General features: G+C 42.8%; 1 protein-coding gene across 1 annotated transcript in view; it reads left to right on the top strand.

The window, feature by feature from the left end:
* MYO1E (myosin IE) overlaps positions 1–18,162 on the top strand; it is a 148,985-nt gene that overhangs the window by 28,639 nt on the left and 102,184 nt on the right. Inside the window, exons 6-8 of the mRNA XM_065871735.1 lie at positions 5,201–5,344; positions 13,584–13,673; positions 16,725–16,819. Coding sequence (XP_065727807.1) covers positions 5,201–5,344; positions 13,584–13,673; positions 16,725–16,819 — 329 coding nt within the window. The remainder of the gene's footprint in view (positions 1–5,200; positions 5,345–13,583; positions 13,674–16,724; positions 16,820–18,162) is intronic.

The raw sequence follows: 18,162 nt of genomic DNA, 5'->3' as shown, positions 1-18,162 counted from the left end.
CAACAGTGAGAGGCCCGCGTACCGCAAATGAATGAATGAATAAAAAAATTAAAAATTAAAAAATTAATAAAAATAAATAAATAAAATAAAATAATCAGTGCCTGGGTTCTTCCCCAACATGAGGTACTCCTGTGTCTTGGTGCCACCTCTTCATTGTGAGGAGTATACTGGGCCATTAAGTGAATGTGGGCATACCCTACGTTATAGAACTTGCACGTGAAACAATGCTTTTTAATCAACTGTTTCATCATTAGGAGGTAACTGTGGACCAGAGAAAGTCTGCACTCAATGTTTACCTAGTGAGAAGTATCTCTTTCGTAATTTGTTATCATTGTCAGGGCTAAGAGTAACTTTTTATCGTCATCATCATTATCATTGTTTATTATTATTATCATTTCTTAGCTGGCACGTTAGCAGCCATTTTCCGTCCTTTGTACGGCGTCGCTTCACTTACCAAGAACTGTTGGGAAATGAAACACCTCGCTGAGTGCCCCTACTTGTTTAAAATGTTACCATTTTTTGGTGGGGAAACTAAAAGGAGTTACCCCATCCAAAAAGCCCACAGAAGAGAAGGAAGTGGAGTCTCACTGAGGTGCTAGCTTGGTAAACTGGACTTCTGTCATCTGAGGAAAATGTACCTCCTCACACAGATGGGGAAGTCTCCGTCTCTCGGGTCGTCTTCTCAGCAGGCGTGGCAGCCCATCCTGCCCCTACCCTCCCAGTCAGGGGCAGGAGGAAGAAGCAAAGGAGTCCAGGTTATTTGTCCCAGGAACACCATTCTTGTCCACACAATTCTAGGACAGTAGTTTGTGGTCTGAAGGCAACTTTCAGCTTCTGAGGACATTGTCTAGGGCAGCGGTCCCCAAACTTTTTGGCACCAGGGACCGGTTTCCGTGCAAGACAATTTTTCCAAGGGGGGAGGGGAGGATGGGGAAGGGTAGGGGTGGGGGGATGGGGGTGGGGATGGTGGGGAGGGATGGGGGAGAGATGGGGGATGCTGGGGAGGGGGATGCTGGGGGAGATGGGTCAGGCGGTAATGCAAGCATGGGGAGCGGCATATGAAGCTTCGCTCGCTCTCCTGCTGTGCGACCCCTTACTGGTCTGCCGCCCCCCGGGGGTTGGGGACCCTGGTCTAGGGTTGTAAGGTGATAACCGTTTCCCACTGTGTTCCCCACTTATTCTCTGTCAGTGGCTATGTTCCAAGGAAGGCTTCTGGGAAAGTCACACTATGATCAAACATTGTGGTCCCCTATAGAAAAACAGAAAACAGTTGTTCTTTTTCACTGTGGGGAACTTGGAAGCTTCCGTGGGTTGGGATGAGAGCCTATGCATCCTTGTTTCATTTCCAGCTTCCCGGATCCGGTTCTCACCCTCCGCTAGAACTGCCCAGCCCAGCCCTGTCCCAGCTTTCATCTGCCTATGGGTGGGTTCTGTGGATTGCCAAGGACGGGTCAGCCTTCCCTGAAAGGCTCTAAGGTGCTCCCAGCATCCCTAGCTATTTTCCCTCCTTCCCTTTACTGCATCTGAATTTCGGGGGGTGGGGCAGGGGGGATGGAGAAGGGGGAGGAGAAAAGCATAGTAAGGGTGGGGGTCAATAAAGACAAAAACTGCAATTAGAAGACCTTGGGCGATTTACTTTTTTTTTTTTTAAATCAGCAACATAGAGATAATACATAGTATAGGAGATGATTGTGAAGATTGAATGAGTTCACATATATAACTATAATAGCCTGGGAGGAAGTGGGGGAGAGAGAGAGATTTGTGACCAAATTGGTTATAGGAAATATGTCAGGTGAAAAATAGCTCCAGTGTTTTAGTCTTTGATGCCAAGAGAAGGTGGCCATTAACAAAAATTGTATAGTCTTCCCTTTGTATCCACAGGGGATTGGTTCCAGGACCGCTGTGGATACCAAAATCCCTGGATGCTGAAGTCCCTTATATAAAATGGCATCGTACAGTCAGCCCTTCTTATCTGCGATCTACGGTTGGGAATCCGCGGATGCAGAACCCGTGGATACGGAGGACCCTCCAACTGTTTGTCTTTTTAGTGATGAACTCAGTTATGTCTTTTTAGTGATGAATTCAGATAAATGGCATTCTGTTGCCATTTAAACATAACATGTGGAAATATCCAGTAAGTCACTAGGGAGAAAGTGTGAAGAACCCATGATGTTTGAATGAGTTCATAATCATAGAGACTTTGGTTCGCATCTTGCCTTTGCTACTCACTGCTTGGGGTGTCTGTTTCCTTGCATGTAGCATGGGAATGTTAACCCCTCTCTCACAGGGTTGTTTGGAAGAGCAAAAAAGCAATTGCCTCAAATCAAATGGCTCATTGCCTTCCTTATAGTAACTGTCAGGTATCCTATTGGTTCCTTACCCTCTTGTAGATAGAAGTCTGGAGACCCAGCCGGGGACTTTTTTGTGCGGAGGGATATTTGAGACGATGAGAATCAATGCACTCCACGAGGAGCCCTGTTGCGCTGGGGAGTAACTGCTGTTAGGAAGAAGACACTACCTTTGAGATGGGACAGATAGTAATGTATCACACTGCAGTGAGAGAGAGAAAAGACAGTTGGATTGGGCACCAAGATGGACTTGGGTTACCTTGAGAAGGCATTTCTGAGGCTCAGTACAAACACATACACTATGACACAGAGCCCCTACATTTCTTGTCCTTTGCACATGTTAAATAACAGCTTATTAGTAGCCCTTCTGTTTTGTTCAACTGCTTACATTTTTAAAGAGAAAATAATATTTTTGCCCTTTTTTAAGTAGGTAGATATTTATTCGGGTTAAAAAGAAACAAACACACACACCTACTGGCTAGTTACTCCAGGACCCTAGTTTTCTATGCGGAGTAATTTTTGCAGGTGCCCAGAAAGAATATTCAAGCTGGGAAAGCAGGGAGGGTGGAGGAGGGGAGGAGTCTCCAGGAATCTTTATCTGGTTGGAAAATAGAAGGTGGAGATTGAGATCTCTCAACTCTTCCATTGAGATCCAGTGAGTCATGCTGTGGCCAGTGCTTTCTGCTTTGCCTTAAGAATAAGGAGTGGTGAGGTTTGAGGTAATTTTGGAACTGACTGAGGAACTGATGCTGCTTGTCATGGACAGGACGGCCTCAACACGCTCACAGAACATGCTACGCACAGAAGAACCTCGTCTGATCTCACAGCTTCCTTGGATAGGTAGAGCCCTTGTCTGCTTACTGGATTTACAACTTAACACCACGGGTGGCCTCTGACCACCCTGTGGCCCGCAGGGCTTTCTATCACTTGGCATTTCTGCAGTGGGATCCCCCATGTGTTGGACTACGTGCCAACCTCTGTAAGGCAGCCTGGGTGGCAAGCTTTCCAGAAAGGGTGGCTCCTTTCTGGAGGTTGAACCCATCGCACTATGCTTTTCATATGGTGGCCCCTTCCTTGGCTGGTTTTTTAATAATTGCTTTCCCAGAGCTTCTTAGATTTTGCCATTTCAAAGGGCACATGTCTCCTGCAGGGAAAGCATTAAACAGTTTTTTAAAGTGAAATTTAAAATGTTATTTATCTTGTTTCTTCCCACCTTCCCCTTCTCTCAAAGAGCGTATTGCCTTTTCTCATCCTAGTTTTGACGTTTGAGCAGGTGGCCTTTCTAGATACCCTAATTCAGAAATTTTTTCTCCTTTATCCAAACTCCTCTCAAAAGTAAACTCCTGGGCTTCCCTGGTGGCGCAGTGGTTGGGAGTCCGCCTGCTGATGCAGGAGACACGGGTTCGTGCCCCGGTCTGGGAAGATCCCACATGCCACGGAACGGCTGGGCCCATGAGCCATGGCCGCTGAGCCTGCGCGTCCGGAGCCTGTGCTTTGCAACGGGAGAGGCCACAACAGTGAGAGGCCCGCGTACCGCAAAAGCAAAAGTAAACTCCTGAGGAGGGAGAGGAGCCAGTCTTGCTTGGTTCAATGCCCACCATGCTTGTCCAGCGTGTGACATGTCCAGTAGGATGCATGGAGAGCTTGAAGGGAAGGGAGAGTCTTCTAATATCTTGCCATGTATTATTTGTCATTATCTCATATGTATTAGCTTTTTTTTTTTTTTTGCACCGTGAGTGTAAATTATAACGAATAGCCTTCCTTGTCTAGTCTTGTCTGGAAAATTCAAAATGTTTTACGTCCACTTCACATGGCACCTTCTCTAGGAAGTGATTTCTGTCTCTCCTGGGACAAAGGAGTCTCCGCCCACTGCTGGAACACCCATTTTACATGCGTTTACATGTTGACTGTTGCTGACGCACAAATTATGAATCATTTGGTGGCTATCTCGCACGTCCTTCAGCAGACCATGAGCTCCCCAAATGCAGCCACAATGGGGCTCCCATCTGCCCTTAGCTCCAGGACTTAGCACGTAGTCCAACACATGGGGGATCCCACTGCAGAAATGCCAAGTGATAGGAAGCCCTGCGGGCCACAGGGTGGTCAGAGGCCACCCGTGGTGTTAAGTTGTAAATCTAGTAAGCAGACAAGGGCTCTACCTATCCAAGGAAGCTGTGAGATCAGACGAGGTTCTTCTGTGCGTAGCATGTTCTGTGAGCGTGTTGAGGCCGTCCTGTCCATTTCCTTGTTAATAGAGCAGTGATCAGGCATCAAAATGTAGCTTATCTTTTGAATGTGGAAGGCCAGTATTACATCGACAGTGGTAAGTTCATGGATGGAAAGCAATTCAGATGGCTTGAGAAATTATGACAGTGTGACCTAGCCATTGTGGGATACATATTCTTTCCAGTTCTGAGTTCTGTCATATAATTTGCAAGACAAGTCTAGAAATTTTCTGTTTCATTGCTTATTTTACCAGTCAATTCTACAAAACAATAAGGTTGAAGGAATTATCCAAGCCCATTGATCATTTACTGTGCTGTACTCTGGATACCGCTTGGTGCTTTACATGTTGTTTTATTTAAAACTTACAGGAACGCTATGAACTGGGTCTTATTTCTCCCATTTTTACAGAGCCAAAAGCCTAAGTGACACAAAAGCTTAGATCACTTTTCCCCACTTCACTTAGGTGGCAAAGCGGAAATCCGAATCCAGATCTGTTGATAGCAAGATCTTCGTTTGCTTTGCTCATTTTCATTTGATATAAGGAATATTTGGGAACTCAGTGACATTTTTCTTTTCCTCCAGGAGAAAATACACCATCCTCATAATTGTGTGTTCTCTGTTTGCAGGGAAGCAAAGGTGCCTACCGGTACCACTGGCAGAGCCACAATGTCAAGCACAGTGGCGTGGATGACATGGTGTTGCTCTCCAAGATCACAGAGAATGCCATCGTGGAGAATCTAAAGAAGAGATACATGGACGACTACATTTTTGTATCCTTTATTGGTTTCTTTGGACATTGCTAAGTGAGATGACATGTCCATCCTAGTATAAGAGATCCATCTGAAATTCTGAACTGACACTATATGCGCAAGTCATTTTCACCATGGCAGAATGTGATTTTGTACTTTTTGTCCCTTGGTTCAGGCTGTAGGAAGGGCAGAGATGGTGCCAAAGTTTTCCCCTGGCATTTCACAAAAGCAAGATGGAGCCAGGGACTTCCCTGGTGGTTAAGACTCCGTGCTTCCACTGCAGGGGGCACGGGTTCCATTCCTGGTCAGGGAACTAAGATCCCGCATGCTGCGCTGTGTGGCCAGAAAAAAAAAAGGTGCAGCCAGTATTCCTCTATTTCAATCAATGGCACTGTACCTTTGAAGTGCTCTAGCCACGCACGTGGTGTCTAAAACCTGTGCTCTTCCTAGAGAATGTCCTGGTCTGCAGAATTCTGTCGATAGCGCTCCCTCATTGCAAAGCAGAGACAGTTAAGTCCAGACTTAAAAGGTTTAAAAAAGATTGCCTCATGCAAAAAAATATGCCATTTTGCCAGATTTTCTGCGTTCTTATGTTCATGAAAAGAAAAATGAGAGAGAGGTGAAGATGAACTGTTGAAAATGTCTGATATTCTTGAGTTCTTTATGTTTCAATTTTAGCTTGCCAGATACCATTTTTTTGGTAGGACTTTAAAAATTCAGAATGGAAATTTGATTCAAATGTGTGTTGACTTCATTATAAACAGAGAACTGTGATAGTTGCCTAAGTTCCTACAGGATTCAGGAGTTCTGTTTGGTGCAACTATGTAAAGTTCTTTTAATAGAATTATTGTGGAGTTGGTTATAGATAAGCAAGGGTCTGTGAATATCTATATAGTAGTACCAGAAAGTTTAACCGTGATGCTCTTGGTGGCTTCTGAAGGTACGGCGTTCTGGATGATCATTAAAAGCGGAGTCTTTGCAACTATCATAACAGACGTTTTAGATTTTAACCCCCAAACCTTGGGAAGGTAAAGTTTTCACATTCGTAGCTTCTGTTTATTATTTACACTGCTCCTTTGACTCTTAGGTAAAAGCACCCATAGCAATGCAGCAGTACCTTTGCAGGGACTGCCTATTCTATCATCGGTGAGGAGGGAGTTCAACTCACCAGGGGTTAATACTAATAGACATTATTCCAAGGCACTTGGAGGGTTCTAACCAATACCATGCTGTTTCTTGTTTACCACAGGAAGTTTTTCCAAATATCTGGGTAGTTAAATCCCTAAACCTCTGCTTTTAAGCATTAATAGATATATTTGGATTCATTAGCTACATTATAATAGCATCTTGATCAGGTGTGGAAGCCCACTGCCTAAACACAAAATCCCACCCACCACAGGATTTTATTGGAACGTAGCCATGCTTGTTGGTTTACTTATTGTCTGTGGCTGCTTTTATGCTACTATGGCAGAGTTGAGTATTTGCAACAGACCCTATGATGCGCAAAGCCTAAACTCTTCTCTGATCCTTTACAGAAAACATTTGTTGACTCCTAGATACGTGCACAGAGCTTCCTTTAATTGTATGAAAGCAGTTTTATTCAGTTGTAAGTTCTCATTTTATTTGGTCAAAAAATTGAAATCTGCTCACTTTGTCTGGGCTTATCATCTATTAAAAGATTTTAATCACTTTTATGTGCAAGACCTAAGGCACATGGAAACTGGCCGATGACGGATCAGGAAGAGTTGGGATGAATCTGGACAGACTGGCTTCAAGCTTTAATCTGCATGAGCTTGGTGACCCTACACAAGTTTTGTGATCTGTGTTCCTTGATTTCCTCACCTGTAAAATGGGAGTGATGATAAAACCTCCCACATGAGGCTGTTGTAGAGTAAAATGAAATAATGAATGCAGTGAGTACAAAGTAAGCATTAGTTATTATTATCGTACACTAGGGCAAGTGTATAAGTTCCTCCCATATTTCTTTTTTTTTTTTTTTTTTTTTTTTTTGCGGTACGCAGGCCTTTCACTGTTGTGGCCTCTCCCGTTGTGGAGCACAGGCTCCGGACGCGCAGGCTCGGCAGCCATGGCTCACGGGCCCAGCTGCTCCGCGGCATGTGGGATCTTCCCGGACCGGGGCACGAACCCGTGTCCCCTGCATTGGCAGGTGGATTCTTAGCCACTGCACCACCAGGGAAGCCCCATAGAAGCTTTGCAGTGGAGGATTGGTTTACTGACAAGCCCATAAAAGACTCATTTCCAGTGGATGTAGTTGAACTCATTATTCATTGGAATGTTCTTAGAACGTGGACTCAGCTTATTACATTATTTACATAGGCATGGTTTGTTTGTTTTTTTTAATTTTTATTTATTTTATTTATTTATTTTTGGCTGCATTGGGTCTTCGTTGCTGCACGTGGGCTTTCTCTGGTTGCAGCAAGTGGGAGCTACTCTTCATTGCGGTGTGCGGGCTTCTCATTGTGGCAGCTTCTCTTACTGCGGAGCATGGGCTCTAGGTGCACGGGCTTCAGTAGTTGTGGCACATGGACTCAGTAGTTGTGGCTCGCGGGCTCTAGAGCGCCGGCTCAGTAGTTGTGGCTCACGGGCTTAGTTGCTCCACAGCATGTGGGATCTTCCTGGACCAGGGCTTGAACTCGTGTCCCCTGCGTTGGCAGGCAGATTCTTAACCACTGTGCCACTAGGGAAGCCCTATAGGTATGGTTTTTGATCAGCTGGGTAAGAAAAGAAAAAAATGTCAGTGGTTATGAGCAGCCAGTCCATCATCAACCTAGACAGACTCACTTTTCCCCCTACAGATCGTTTACCCCTAAAACACTAGAAACTCCTAAGAACAGGGACTATGTCTTCTATACCTTTTAAAAAACAAAGTTTAAAAACCACTTTAAATCAATATGTGTTCATTTAACACGATTTACAAAATGCAGTTAACAAGAAAGGAGAACATTAAAATCCCCTGCTATCCCACTATATAAGGTTTGTTCCTATTAACCTGTTGTATATTTTTCAATTTACTCACATATAAACATATCTATACATACATGTGCTTTCTTGTTAATTTTAGCCAAAAAATGGCATCATCCTGCATTGTTTATTTCTTAGTTTCCTGCATAATTCTTGGCATGGTGCATTATAGTAGATGTTCATTGAAAGTTTGTTGACTATGAAGACTCGCTTTTTATATTCAGACAGCAGAATTTTAAAGTGACTCACACAGAGGGGGCTGATTCCCAGCCTTTGAATTAATGTCTTTGAATCAGTGACTGACTAATCGTGTGTTCTTCCAAGGAAATGAGTTAGTTGACCACTAATAGACTTCGTGTTGTAGAAACCTCTGCCCACTCAGTATATGAGAAACTCGGCATCAGCGTGCTTTCCGGCAATAGCACAGAGCAGCTTTCAGCTTTGAGGAAGCTTGATGGCTCTGTTGGATGTTTATGAAATAATACCAAGGGTCTAACTGTGAATCTTTTCCTCTGATAAGTGATAGAAGCCTCCTTTATAAGTTCAATGCCAAGGGAATGTTATGATAGAGTAGCATTATTTTGAATGAGTTTTTCCCCCTCTCTCTCCTAAGCTTAATAGTTAAGACAAGAAGAGATTCGCCTTTAGGTTAAGTTATAAAATTGCTCATTTTACCCATTCTACATCTAATAGCAGCACATTGTTTCGTACTGAAGGTCAGCGTTTGGAACAATCAATTGTTAATGCATTCAGGCTGACTGCACATTTCTTTGTTCCACATTAGAAAAAGAAATCTACTTGGAAAATGGGAACACTGTTAACCAACAAAAACCCATTTTTTTCAGCTATTTATCCTAAGACCAGGAAGGTTTCATTTACTATCTATTTTTCCTGAGTGTTTCCACACTTCTTACAATTACATTCTAAAATATAGGAGGGAAACCTTGCAGTATTTTCTCTCTGCTTAGTGAGATATCATTTATAGCCACTTGGCTGACAAAAATAGTTCCTGTGCAAAGCACTCCATGCTCATTTGGTCCAACTTTCTCCAAACTTGTTTTTTTCCTCAAAGACCACATGCTCAAGTGTGCTTGGCATTTTCAGCCCTTAAATTAGGAGTTAAGACACTTGTGCCAGAGCAACCAGAGCTCAGGGCAGCGCCATTGATTTGAATGAGGTTTGACCCTTGGCCGTCAGTTCATGTTGGGGGGCAGCCACTGCAGTGAGATGAACGTGAGTCTGGTGTCCGGAGCCAGGGGCTCAAGTTCCAGCTCTGTCGTCTCCACATATGTGACTTTACGCAGATCACCTCACCTCCCTGCCCCACCTCAGTGATGAGTCCAGGCAGGTCGACTAGATCAGTGTGGGCAGTTTAGGAGAATTCACTGGCTATTTAAATTAAAAAAAAAAAAAAAAAATTAAACACTTAACCTTGCCTTATAAGACCATTAAAAACAAATTTACAGAAGCTGCACTACCATCACATTTCATAAAAGAAAGAATATTTTAACACCCAGAAAGTAGAAAGGAAATAATGTAAGAATAAAGGATGGTCCTTTATACTGAATACATTGGGCTTTATAAAAAATTCAGGGCACTGTTTCTCTTTTTGTCATTCTTGCTGCAGATCGATGAAAGTACAAGGATCCACAGAGTAGTAATTGGGAAACAATCAATTAAAGATCTATTAGCTGCTTTCTGTCTTGCATATGCTGTTAAATAAGATGGCATTTATCTTATTTCCGGTTGTTGGGTTTTTAAATTTTTAATCACAACCTTGTGTTTCTCCATACAATTTGAAAATTAACCTTGGGCCACACCTTTCCAGCTAAAGGTTGTGTGGGTAGAGACAATGATGGAACAGCTTTTTCCAAAGGCACACCTGAATTATGCAGCAGGGAGTGGGAGTGAGTATTAGAGTTACCTGGAGAAGTGGCCCAACCCAGTAGATGACCTGTGCTGTCAGGGAGGTAGCTGAGGTCTCTGCAGACCCAAGCAGGTGGGAAAAACATATTTGTTTCCTTTAAATTCCAAATCAAATTCTCTTGTCTCCATTCTGATTTAAGTAAATTTGTAGCTAGATAGGAACAGCGTTATTCATTTCAAACCAAACTTTATTTTTCAGGAGTCCTCCCAAATAATACCACCCGCGAGAGCCCTACTGGATCCCTCTTCCAATCTGAGTCATGGATTCAGGATTGGCCTAGAATATAACAAAAGAGGTTTTTTTCTTTGAATGTCTCCTTGCCAGAGTTTATGTAGACTACTTAGTGAAAATCAAGACTTTACAAGATGTCTTTTCACATAGCAGATTATTAACAGTAAAAAAAATGTTGGTTCCTGACTGTCCCAGGTGGCAGAGTGGTTAAGAATCACCTGCCATTGCAGGGTACACGGGTTCGAGCCCTGGTCCAGGAAGATCCCACATGCCGCGGAGCAACTAAGCCCGTGCGCCACAACTACTGAGCCTGCGCTCTAGAGCCCGTGAGCCACAACTACTGAAGCCTGTGCACCTAGAGCCCATGCTCGCTGCAACTAGAGAAAACCCACGTGCAGCAATGAAGACCCAACACAGCCAAAAATAAATAAAGAAATATTTTTAAATGTTGGTTCCTATAGGAGCTCTTATGCAACCCAATCTAGATTTATTTATTGGGGAACAAGGTTGGGTTGGTGATTCCTTTGGCTTGGGTCCTCTGGCAGCTCTTTATTCTCTGAGTGCAGGGATTGGTTTATCTAGGACAGGGGACATTCACAGCAGTCCCTTTACAGCTAAGGAAGGAGCACCATCCTCCATGGAAAGATCCTATCTGGGGGTGGATGTAGGCATAGACATCTACTTCTGAAATGAATATGGTCGTAGCAGTGCTGTACTTCTTGAATGTTGAAGATTTCTCTATGCCTCAGTTTCCTCCTAGTAAAATAGGATTAAAATAGTAACAGGGGACTTCCCTGGTGACGCAGTAGTTGAGAGTCCACCTGCCGATGCAGGGGACACGGGTTCGTGCCCCGGTCCGGGAAGTTCCCACATGCCACGGGGCGGCTGGGCCCGTGAGCCATGGCCGCTGAGCCTGCGCGTCCGGAGCCTGTGCTCCGCAACGGGAGAGGCCACAGCAGTGAGAGGCCCGCGTACCGCAAAAAAAAAAAAAAAAAAATAGTAACAGGATTGTCATTAGGAGCTTAGATTAGTGCCATGTATACCCGTATGTGTTCGATCAGTGTTTTTATCATCAACACTTAGTGAGTCTTGGCTGTAACACTATGGACACTTCTGACCTGCTTAATAATTCCAACAATAAATTTATCTGTTCTAAATTTTACCTCAAATAAAAGTAGGCCACTAACGTGTGGTTGGCCTCCTCTGATTTTGGCACTTGGAACTATGTTTGCTCTTGGCCCTTCTGTGACTCTGTAGTGATTTTCACTTATGATTCACTGTCTCATCTGCATTTTCTCTTAGTGCCATGGCCTGACCCCAGAGCAGTGCTGGGTGTATCTGGATGTGCAGTGAAAATGGACCCCATCTTGTCTGCTACTGTTTCATGTTCAGCCCTTTCAATCCTGAAGATCTTTCTGTTCAGTGAAAAAGCAAGCAAAATTGCAACCCAGTCACTCCCCATTCTCACTTTCATGTATAAATATTAAATTTTAAGTATTATCGGATCCATTCGGCACTTGGCTCATTTGCGTTCAATAATAACACCAGCACTGCATCTCAGAGATGTTAGCGTGACAGAATGAGCATTGTGAAGTGTATGAGTTAAGGACATTGCCTCTACTACATATCAAACACTGTGCTGAGCATTTTATACTGTTTCATTTAATTCTCATAACAAGCCTATCAAGTAGGTCCTATTTACCCCATCGTCCAATAACCAGCACTTAGAGATGTGACTCAAGGTCAGAGTAGAGTAGAACTGGGTGTGGGGAGCTAGGCAATCTGACCAGATTCCCTGTGCTGCTCTATTTGACACTCAGGTCCTGATATATGAATATATACATGTACCCCTGGAGGAGGAAATCTCATAGCTTTACATTCTTTCTTTTTTTTTAATTTATTGATTTTTGGCTGCATTGGGTCTTCGTTGCTGCGCATGGGTTTTCTCTAGTTGCGGCGAGTGGGGGCCACCCTTTGTAGCAGTGCGCGTGTTTCTCATTGCGGTGGCTTCTCTTGTTGCGGAGCACGGGCTCTAGGCGGGGAGTTTTATCTCTTCTGTCCATTTTGTTCACTGCTATATCTCTGCATCTGTAACAATGCCTGGCGTGTTGTAGACATCCAGTTCAAACCAGTTGATTGTTGAATGATAAATGGAAATATTTTGTATGTTATAATAACACTTCATTTTGGGGGCGTATGTAACACATTGTCTTCTGTGGGGCCTTCTGGGATTTCCCACACAGAAATAAAACCTTCTTCCCTAAACCTGATCTATGTGGGTTTGTAATTTTCTGCTCTGAATACCACTTATGGAAACAACTCAGTTCTCCAGAGCTTCGAAAGAGCAGGACTGGGGCTTCCCTGGTGGCGCAGTGGTTAAGAATCCGCCTGCCAATGCAGGGGACATGGGTTCGCTCCCTGCTCCGGGAAGATCCCACATGCCCCGGAGCAGTAAAGCCCGTGCGCCACAACTACTGAGCCTGCGCTCTAGAGACCGCGAGCCACAGCTACTGAGCCCACGTGCCACAACTACTGAAGCTCGCGTGCCTAGAGCCCATGCTCTGCAGCAAGAGGAGCCACCGCAATAAGCCCACGCACTGCAACGAAGAGTAGCCCCCGTTCGCCACAACTAGAGAAAGCCCGTGTGTAGCAACAAAGACCCAACACAGCCAAAAATAAATTTAAAAAAGAAAGAGCAGGACTGTTCAGTTCATCTTATATCCCTCTACTTGTTAAACAGGTAAATGAATATGTTTTTAGTGTACCTAAGAGACGTGAAATTTCCAAGGAAAAAATATTTGCTCTTTTTACTCCTTCATCATTTGTTTCGTTTTTTCCTGGCTGTGCATGTCATCAGTCTTGAAAGAATGTGCTTCAATTCACTTAAAATAATGATTTCTTTTAGTAACACTTTGGTAATTAAGTTAATTACTCTTCCTGGAGAACAAAACCTTAGCTAGTTGGTAATTGCTTTTGGCTTTATTTGTAATCTTTTAGAAGACAAACGTGAGCTTTTCCTTGGGACAATCATTATGAATTCTTGATAACATCTGGTTGCTTAATTCAAAAAACGTGTAGCTATGAAGATTAATGATAGACCTTAACTGGATTTAAACTCAGACATATATAGGATCTGTATTAATCTCAGTCAACCCTTTCAAGCAGATGCCATATTTTGGGGAAAAGGAAATTGAAATGTACCAAGGAGCGGTAAGTTACATGCCACTTAAATTACTGTAGTGTTTGGGGGCTTTTATGATGCATGGGCAATTGAAGTTTGCAATACATTTGCATTTTCTTATTATGAATTATTTATTGGGGAAATGCAAGTAGGTGACATTGTTAGATTTTTAATAATGTGCTGTTCTTTAGAGTACAGCTCAAAAAAGCATAGGAGTATTATTATTGGAACATTATATACAAAATTAGTTAAACAGGATGTAAGACTTACAGCTTCAGGCATCTTCCTCCTTCCACATATGTCACAAAATTCTAAGGACTAAAAAAAAACACTACTCGGTAAAAAAAATAAAATAAATAGGACAACGAGAACTTTTCTCTGCAAATCACTTAAGCTGTGGCTATGAGTGGAACATGAAAAATGAGTCTTTTATTACTTCATTTATTAATGTGACCCTGATCTCTATTCATACCCAGCTCCATAGCCATTTCAGTTGTGTGATCAAAATAGAATCCATAATCCTAATTAATATATTTCATCCCGTGGCTCATCAGTTCCCCAGGCCTCCCCATCTCTGCATCTTTTTCCTTCCCTCTTTCCTTTCCAGCAGAAGCACAAGAGCGTTCATTAATCCTGACCCCTGGAAAACAAACAAAAGGGAGCCCACACAAATTCATCAGTTGAAGTGGAAGGCAATTTACCCAGAGCAAGAGCCCACCCCGTTGTTGCCAGATGAATGGTGCTGGTAGCTGGAGCCGAAGGAGGCTGCCACGCGAAAGACCTTTGATAATGCTGCCTTTATGGAAGCCCAGCACAAGGGAAACACTGTCAGTAGAGGCTGGGCCCTGCCCTGGCGCCCTGATCAGCAGGGCCTCGGGGCAGCAGGCACGGAGCCGGCTTGGCATCCTCAATGACAGCCAAAGCGGGGTGGGTGGAAGTGCTGTGTATTCGTATTGTTTCTTCCCATTTCTCTGAGAAGCATTGCTACGTGAGTCCCTTTCAGACCATTCATCTTTTTGAAGAGTTCTCTTTAAAGAAATGCCCTAAAATTTTTAAAAATATATTTATTTTTAACTGCTAGTGGTAACAGAATGTTGTAAAATTGGTATTTACTTAGTGCCAGGTACTGTGTTACACTTGCAACCATAATAAATCAGCCCTGTATGCTGGCTATGGATTACTCTTCATCCCCATTTCACAGATGAGGAAACTGGAGCTCAGAGAGGTAAAGTACTTGAATATATTGAGTGTTGAAGCTGGGAGTTGAAGTCAGGTCTCTGACTTTCTTTCAAGGGTAAGGGAAGATCAGGTAGAGGAAATGCTTACCCTATAATTCTCATCGGTAGCTGAGACATACCATGAATCCATAGATGGGAAACCAATTTGAAAACTAAAAAGTGACGTGCAGAGGTCAAGTATAACTAGCTAAGTGACTTTGAAGCCTTATTGGGCAATGACTCGCCCTCTCCTTTCCCTCCACTGCTCACAGCTTTCTCTCTACTCCATTTCCTTCTATTTTCCATCCTTTTTTTTTTTTTTTTTTTCTGGCCATGCAGCACAGCATGAAGGATCTTAGTTCCCCAACCAGGGATTGAACCCGTGCCCACTGCAGTGGAAGCTGGGAGTCTTAACCACTGGACCACCAGAGAAGTGCCTCATCCTCTTTTCTTTTCCTGTTTCCCTGTTTTCAAAGAGGTATTAAAGATAATAATTGGAGCAGTCTGGGCTGGAAGAAGACAATTTAAGACTCTTATCCTGCAGTGCCATCTACGCATCCCTTCTCACTATGAGGTGAAGGCAGGAATGACATTATTTTTGTCCCTGTATAGAGTTATTCAGTCCATCAGTCCCAGGAATAAGCTAGACCCTCATGAGCAGTTTCCTTTCTGAGCCCCCCGCTCACATGTGGGGAGGCGTGGGCACTGGAAACACCAGTGCTTACCATTTGTGCAGGTGTCGAGCAGTCTCTCACCCCTTGTCACTCCACTCTGATCCGCCAGAGCTTGCAGTGAGTGGCAGTTTCTGGGCCAGGCCCCTTACACTGGAGTAACTTGTTGTGTAACAAGGTTCAAAGCTGGATTAAGTAAATTCTGCTTCACCGCTGCGTTTTACTTACCTTTTCTAATTACTTTCCCATCCTTCATCTCGGTTACCTTGTGAGATGTGTACCATGGACATTATTATCCCCACTCTAGAGATGCGAACCAGAGAAGGGCAAGACAGCGTCTGAATGTCTTCTCCCTCTGGATTTGGCTTTCTTTTCACTCTTTTATGGTAGATAGTCTTAAATTTAAGGCGTGTTCTTCCTCCAGCTTTCCACCATATGAAGTATTATTCTTTTTAGTGATTTTTGAGGAAGTGGTGGAAGTGGTGCCAAGAAACGGAAGAAAGCAGGGCTGTAGTCGTCCTGACGCGGTGAATTTATTGGTGGATTTATATTTATGCATAGCTAAGATATCCCATGAGACTGAAGCACAAACCCGCTATCTTGGCGTGGTAGGATTTTTTGTTTTTCCATATTGAGATGGGACAAACGGGTCAAATCTGTTCATCTCTTTAAAGAACCACACCTCCTGCCTTCTTCTAATGGAAAGTTTTTAAGGTTTTTCCTTATTTTCATATAGTCTCACTTAATTTCCTGTGGGGTTCCAGGATCTTCAACTTACCTCTTAGAAAAAAAAAAAAACTGTAGAGACTCTGAATTAGTACCAGTCAGATCCAGGTTTTTCGTAAGGCCCTCTTAAGACCTGTTGCCCAAATGTCTTCAGAAACACTTAGAAATGGGATGTGGTCTACAGAGGTGTGCTGGGTGGAAGGGTGTGGTATCGGAGTATCTGAAGACAATGGTTATGTCTGAAGGTTGAATCACACATAGGCCTACAGAAGAGTCCTTCCAAATTCCATCTTCATTGTTTTAGGTGTACCTCCTCATGACCTTAGCAAGTTTTTGATTCTTGTATTATGCAACCTTTAAGACTGGAACTATACAGTGGTGTATTCGTTTCCAAGGCCAAGAAAAGAAATGTAATGTGTTACTCTAACTGACCATGGTTTTTTTGGTTTTTTTTTTTCTTTTCTAGGCACAGTATGAAAACCCACCACATATCTATGCTCTTGCAGATAATATGTACAGAAACATGATAATTGACAGAGAGAACCAGTGTGTCATCATCAGGTATGGAAAAGAGCCTTCTTAGGTCCAGGGAACATGAGACCATGCTGTACTTAGGATTCTGTCACGGAGCAATGCTTTTGCAGTAGTTGCTCATTCCGGAGGCTGGTTAATGTATCCGAGTAGCAAGCAGCCTGTTAGCTTTGCCTTGGTTTGTTTTATAACTCCAATTCATAAAAGGTTTGAGCTTCTGTGAGGTTGCTTTTTATACCCCTGTCACTTAAGGCATTAAGGCCTTAGGGCACATGGTTCTAGCTGGATCTTTCTCTGATTGTCATCAGGCCTTGAAATAAAATCATAAGACACCTCCTCTCCCATTTGATTGTATTGTGGCTTTACTCTGAATTGGAGAAACTTTATGTTGCAAGTATAGTAAGCATGTGTCACTGTTTTGTCAGCTGGAGTATTTTTCTCTAGGTCCTTCTTTTTCCTTAATAATTTAATATTGGGTTGGCCAGAAAGTTCGTTTGGGTTTTTCCATAACACAGAAAATCCTGAACGAACTTTTTGGCCAGTCCAGTAGTTCAAGTTTGAACACTTTTGGTTTTTTATCGTTTGCTTTTAATTTTCTGAGGGCATTACTGGTCAATGCCAGCATTAGGTGTCTGTCACTACATTTCACAGTCCTTGTAACCTGACGTAGCTCTGAGTCTTTGCTGGATTGAAGTGCTTTTACAATTTTGTTTACCATTACGAACATTTTCAAACATACAGAAAATGTAAGAGTCTGTATTTCCATCACTTAGAACTTGACAGTTTTTAACATTTTGTCATATTTGCGTTCATCTTATTTAGTTACTTAATTTTTTAGTCCTTCATTTTTCAAAAGTGAAAATTAAAGAAAAAGGTTTTATGGATATTTACAAACACGAAATTAGAAAGAGAATTATAATAAACACCTGTGTATCTATCATCCAGCTTGTACAACTATTAATAGTGTACAATATAATAATATAGTGGCCAATCCTGTTTCACCTAGTCCTCCCACCCTGCCCCACTTGATTATTTAAAGCAAATCCTAGGGAGAAAATCATTTCATTTGTCAATAATTTAGCGTGTACCTCAAAAATATCATTCTTATCACACCTGAGAAAAACAAGAATAATTCTTTCAGTGTTGTCTAATATTATCAGTGTTCCAGTTCCATGACTGTCTTATAAATTCTTTTCTACAATTGATTCATTTTTATTTAGGTTCCAAATGCTCACACTTTGTCCTGGTTGTGTGTCTCTCAAGTCTGTCGTTAACACTTCTCTCTTGTTCTTTTTGTTTTCTTAGTATTTATTTGTTAAAGAAAAAGGTTTGTCCTGCAGAATTTTCTGTAGCCTGGTGTTAGCTAATTGTAT

The sequence above is a fragment of the Phocoena phocoena genome, chromosome 2 (assembly GCF_963924675.1).
Source record: "Phocoena phocoena chromosome 2, mPhoPho1.1, whole genome shotgun sequence".
In the NCBI taxonomy this organism is placed as follows: domain Eukaryota; kingdom Metazoa; phylum Chordata; class Mammalia; order Artiodactyla; family Phocoenidae; genus Phocoena; species Phocoena phocoena.
This window is presented reverse-complemented; position numbering and strand designations above follow the sequence as displayed.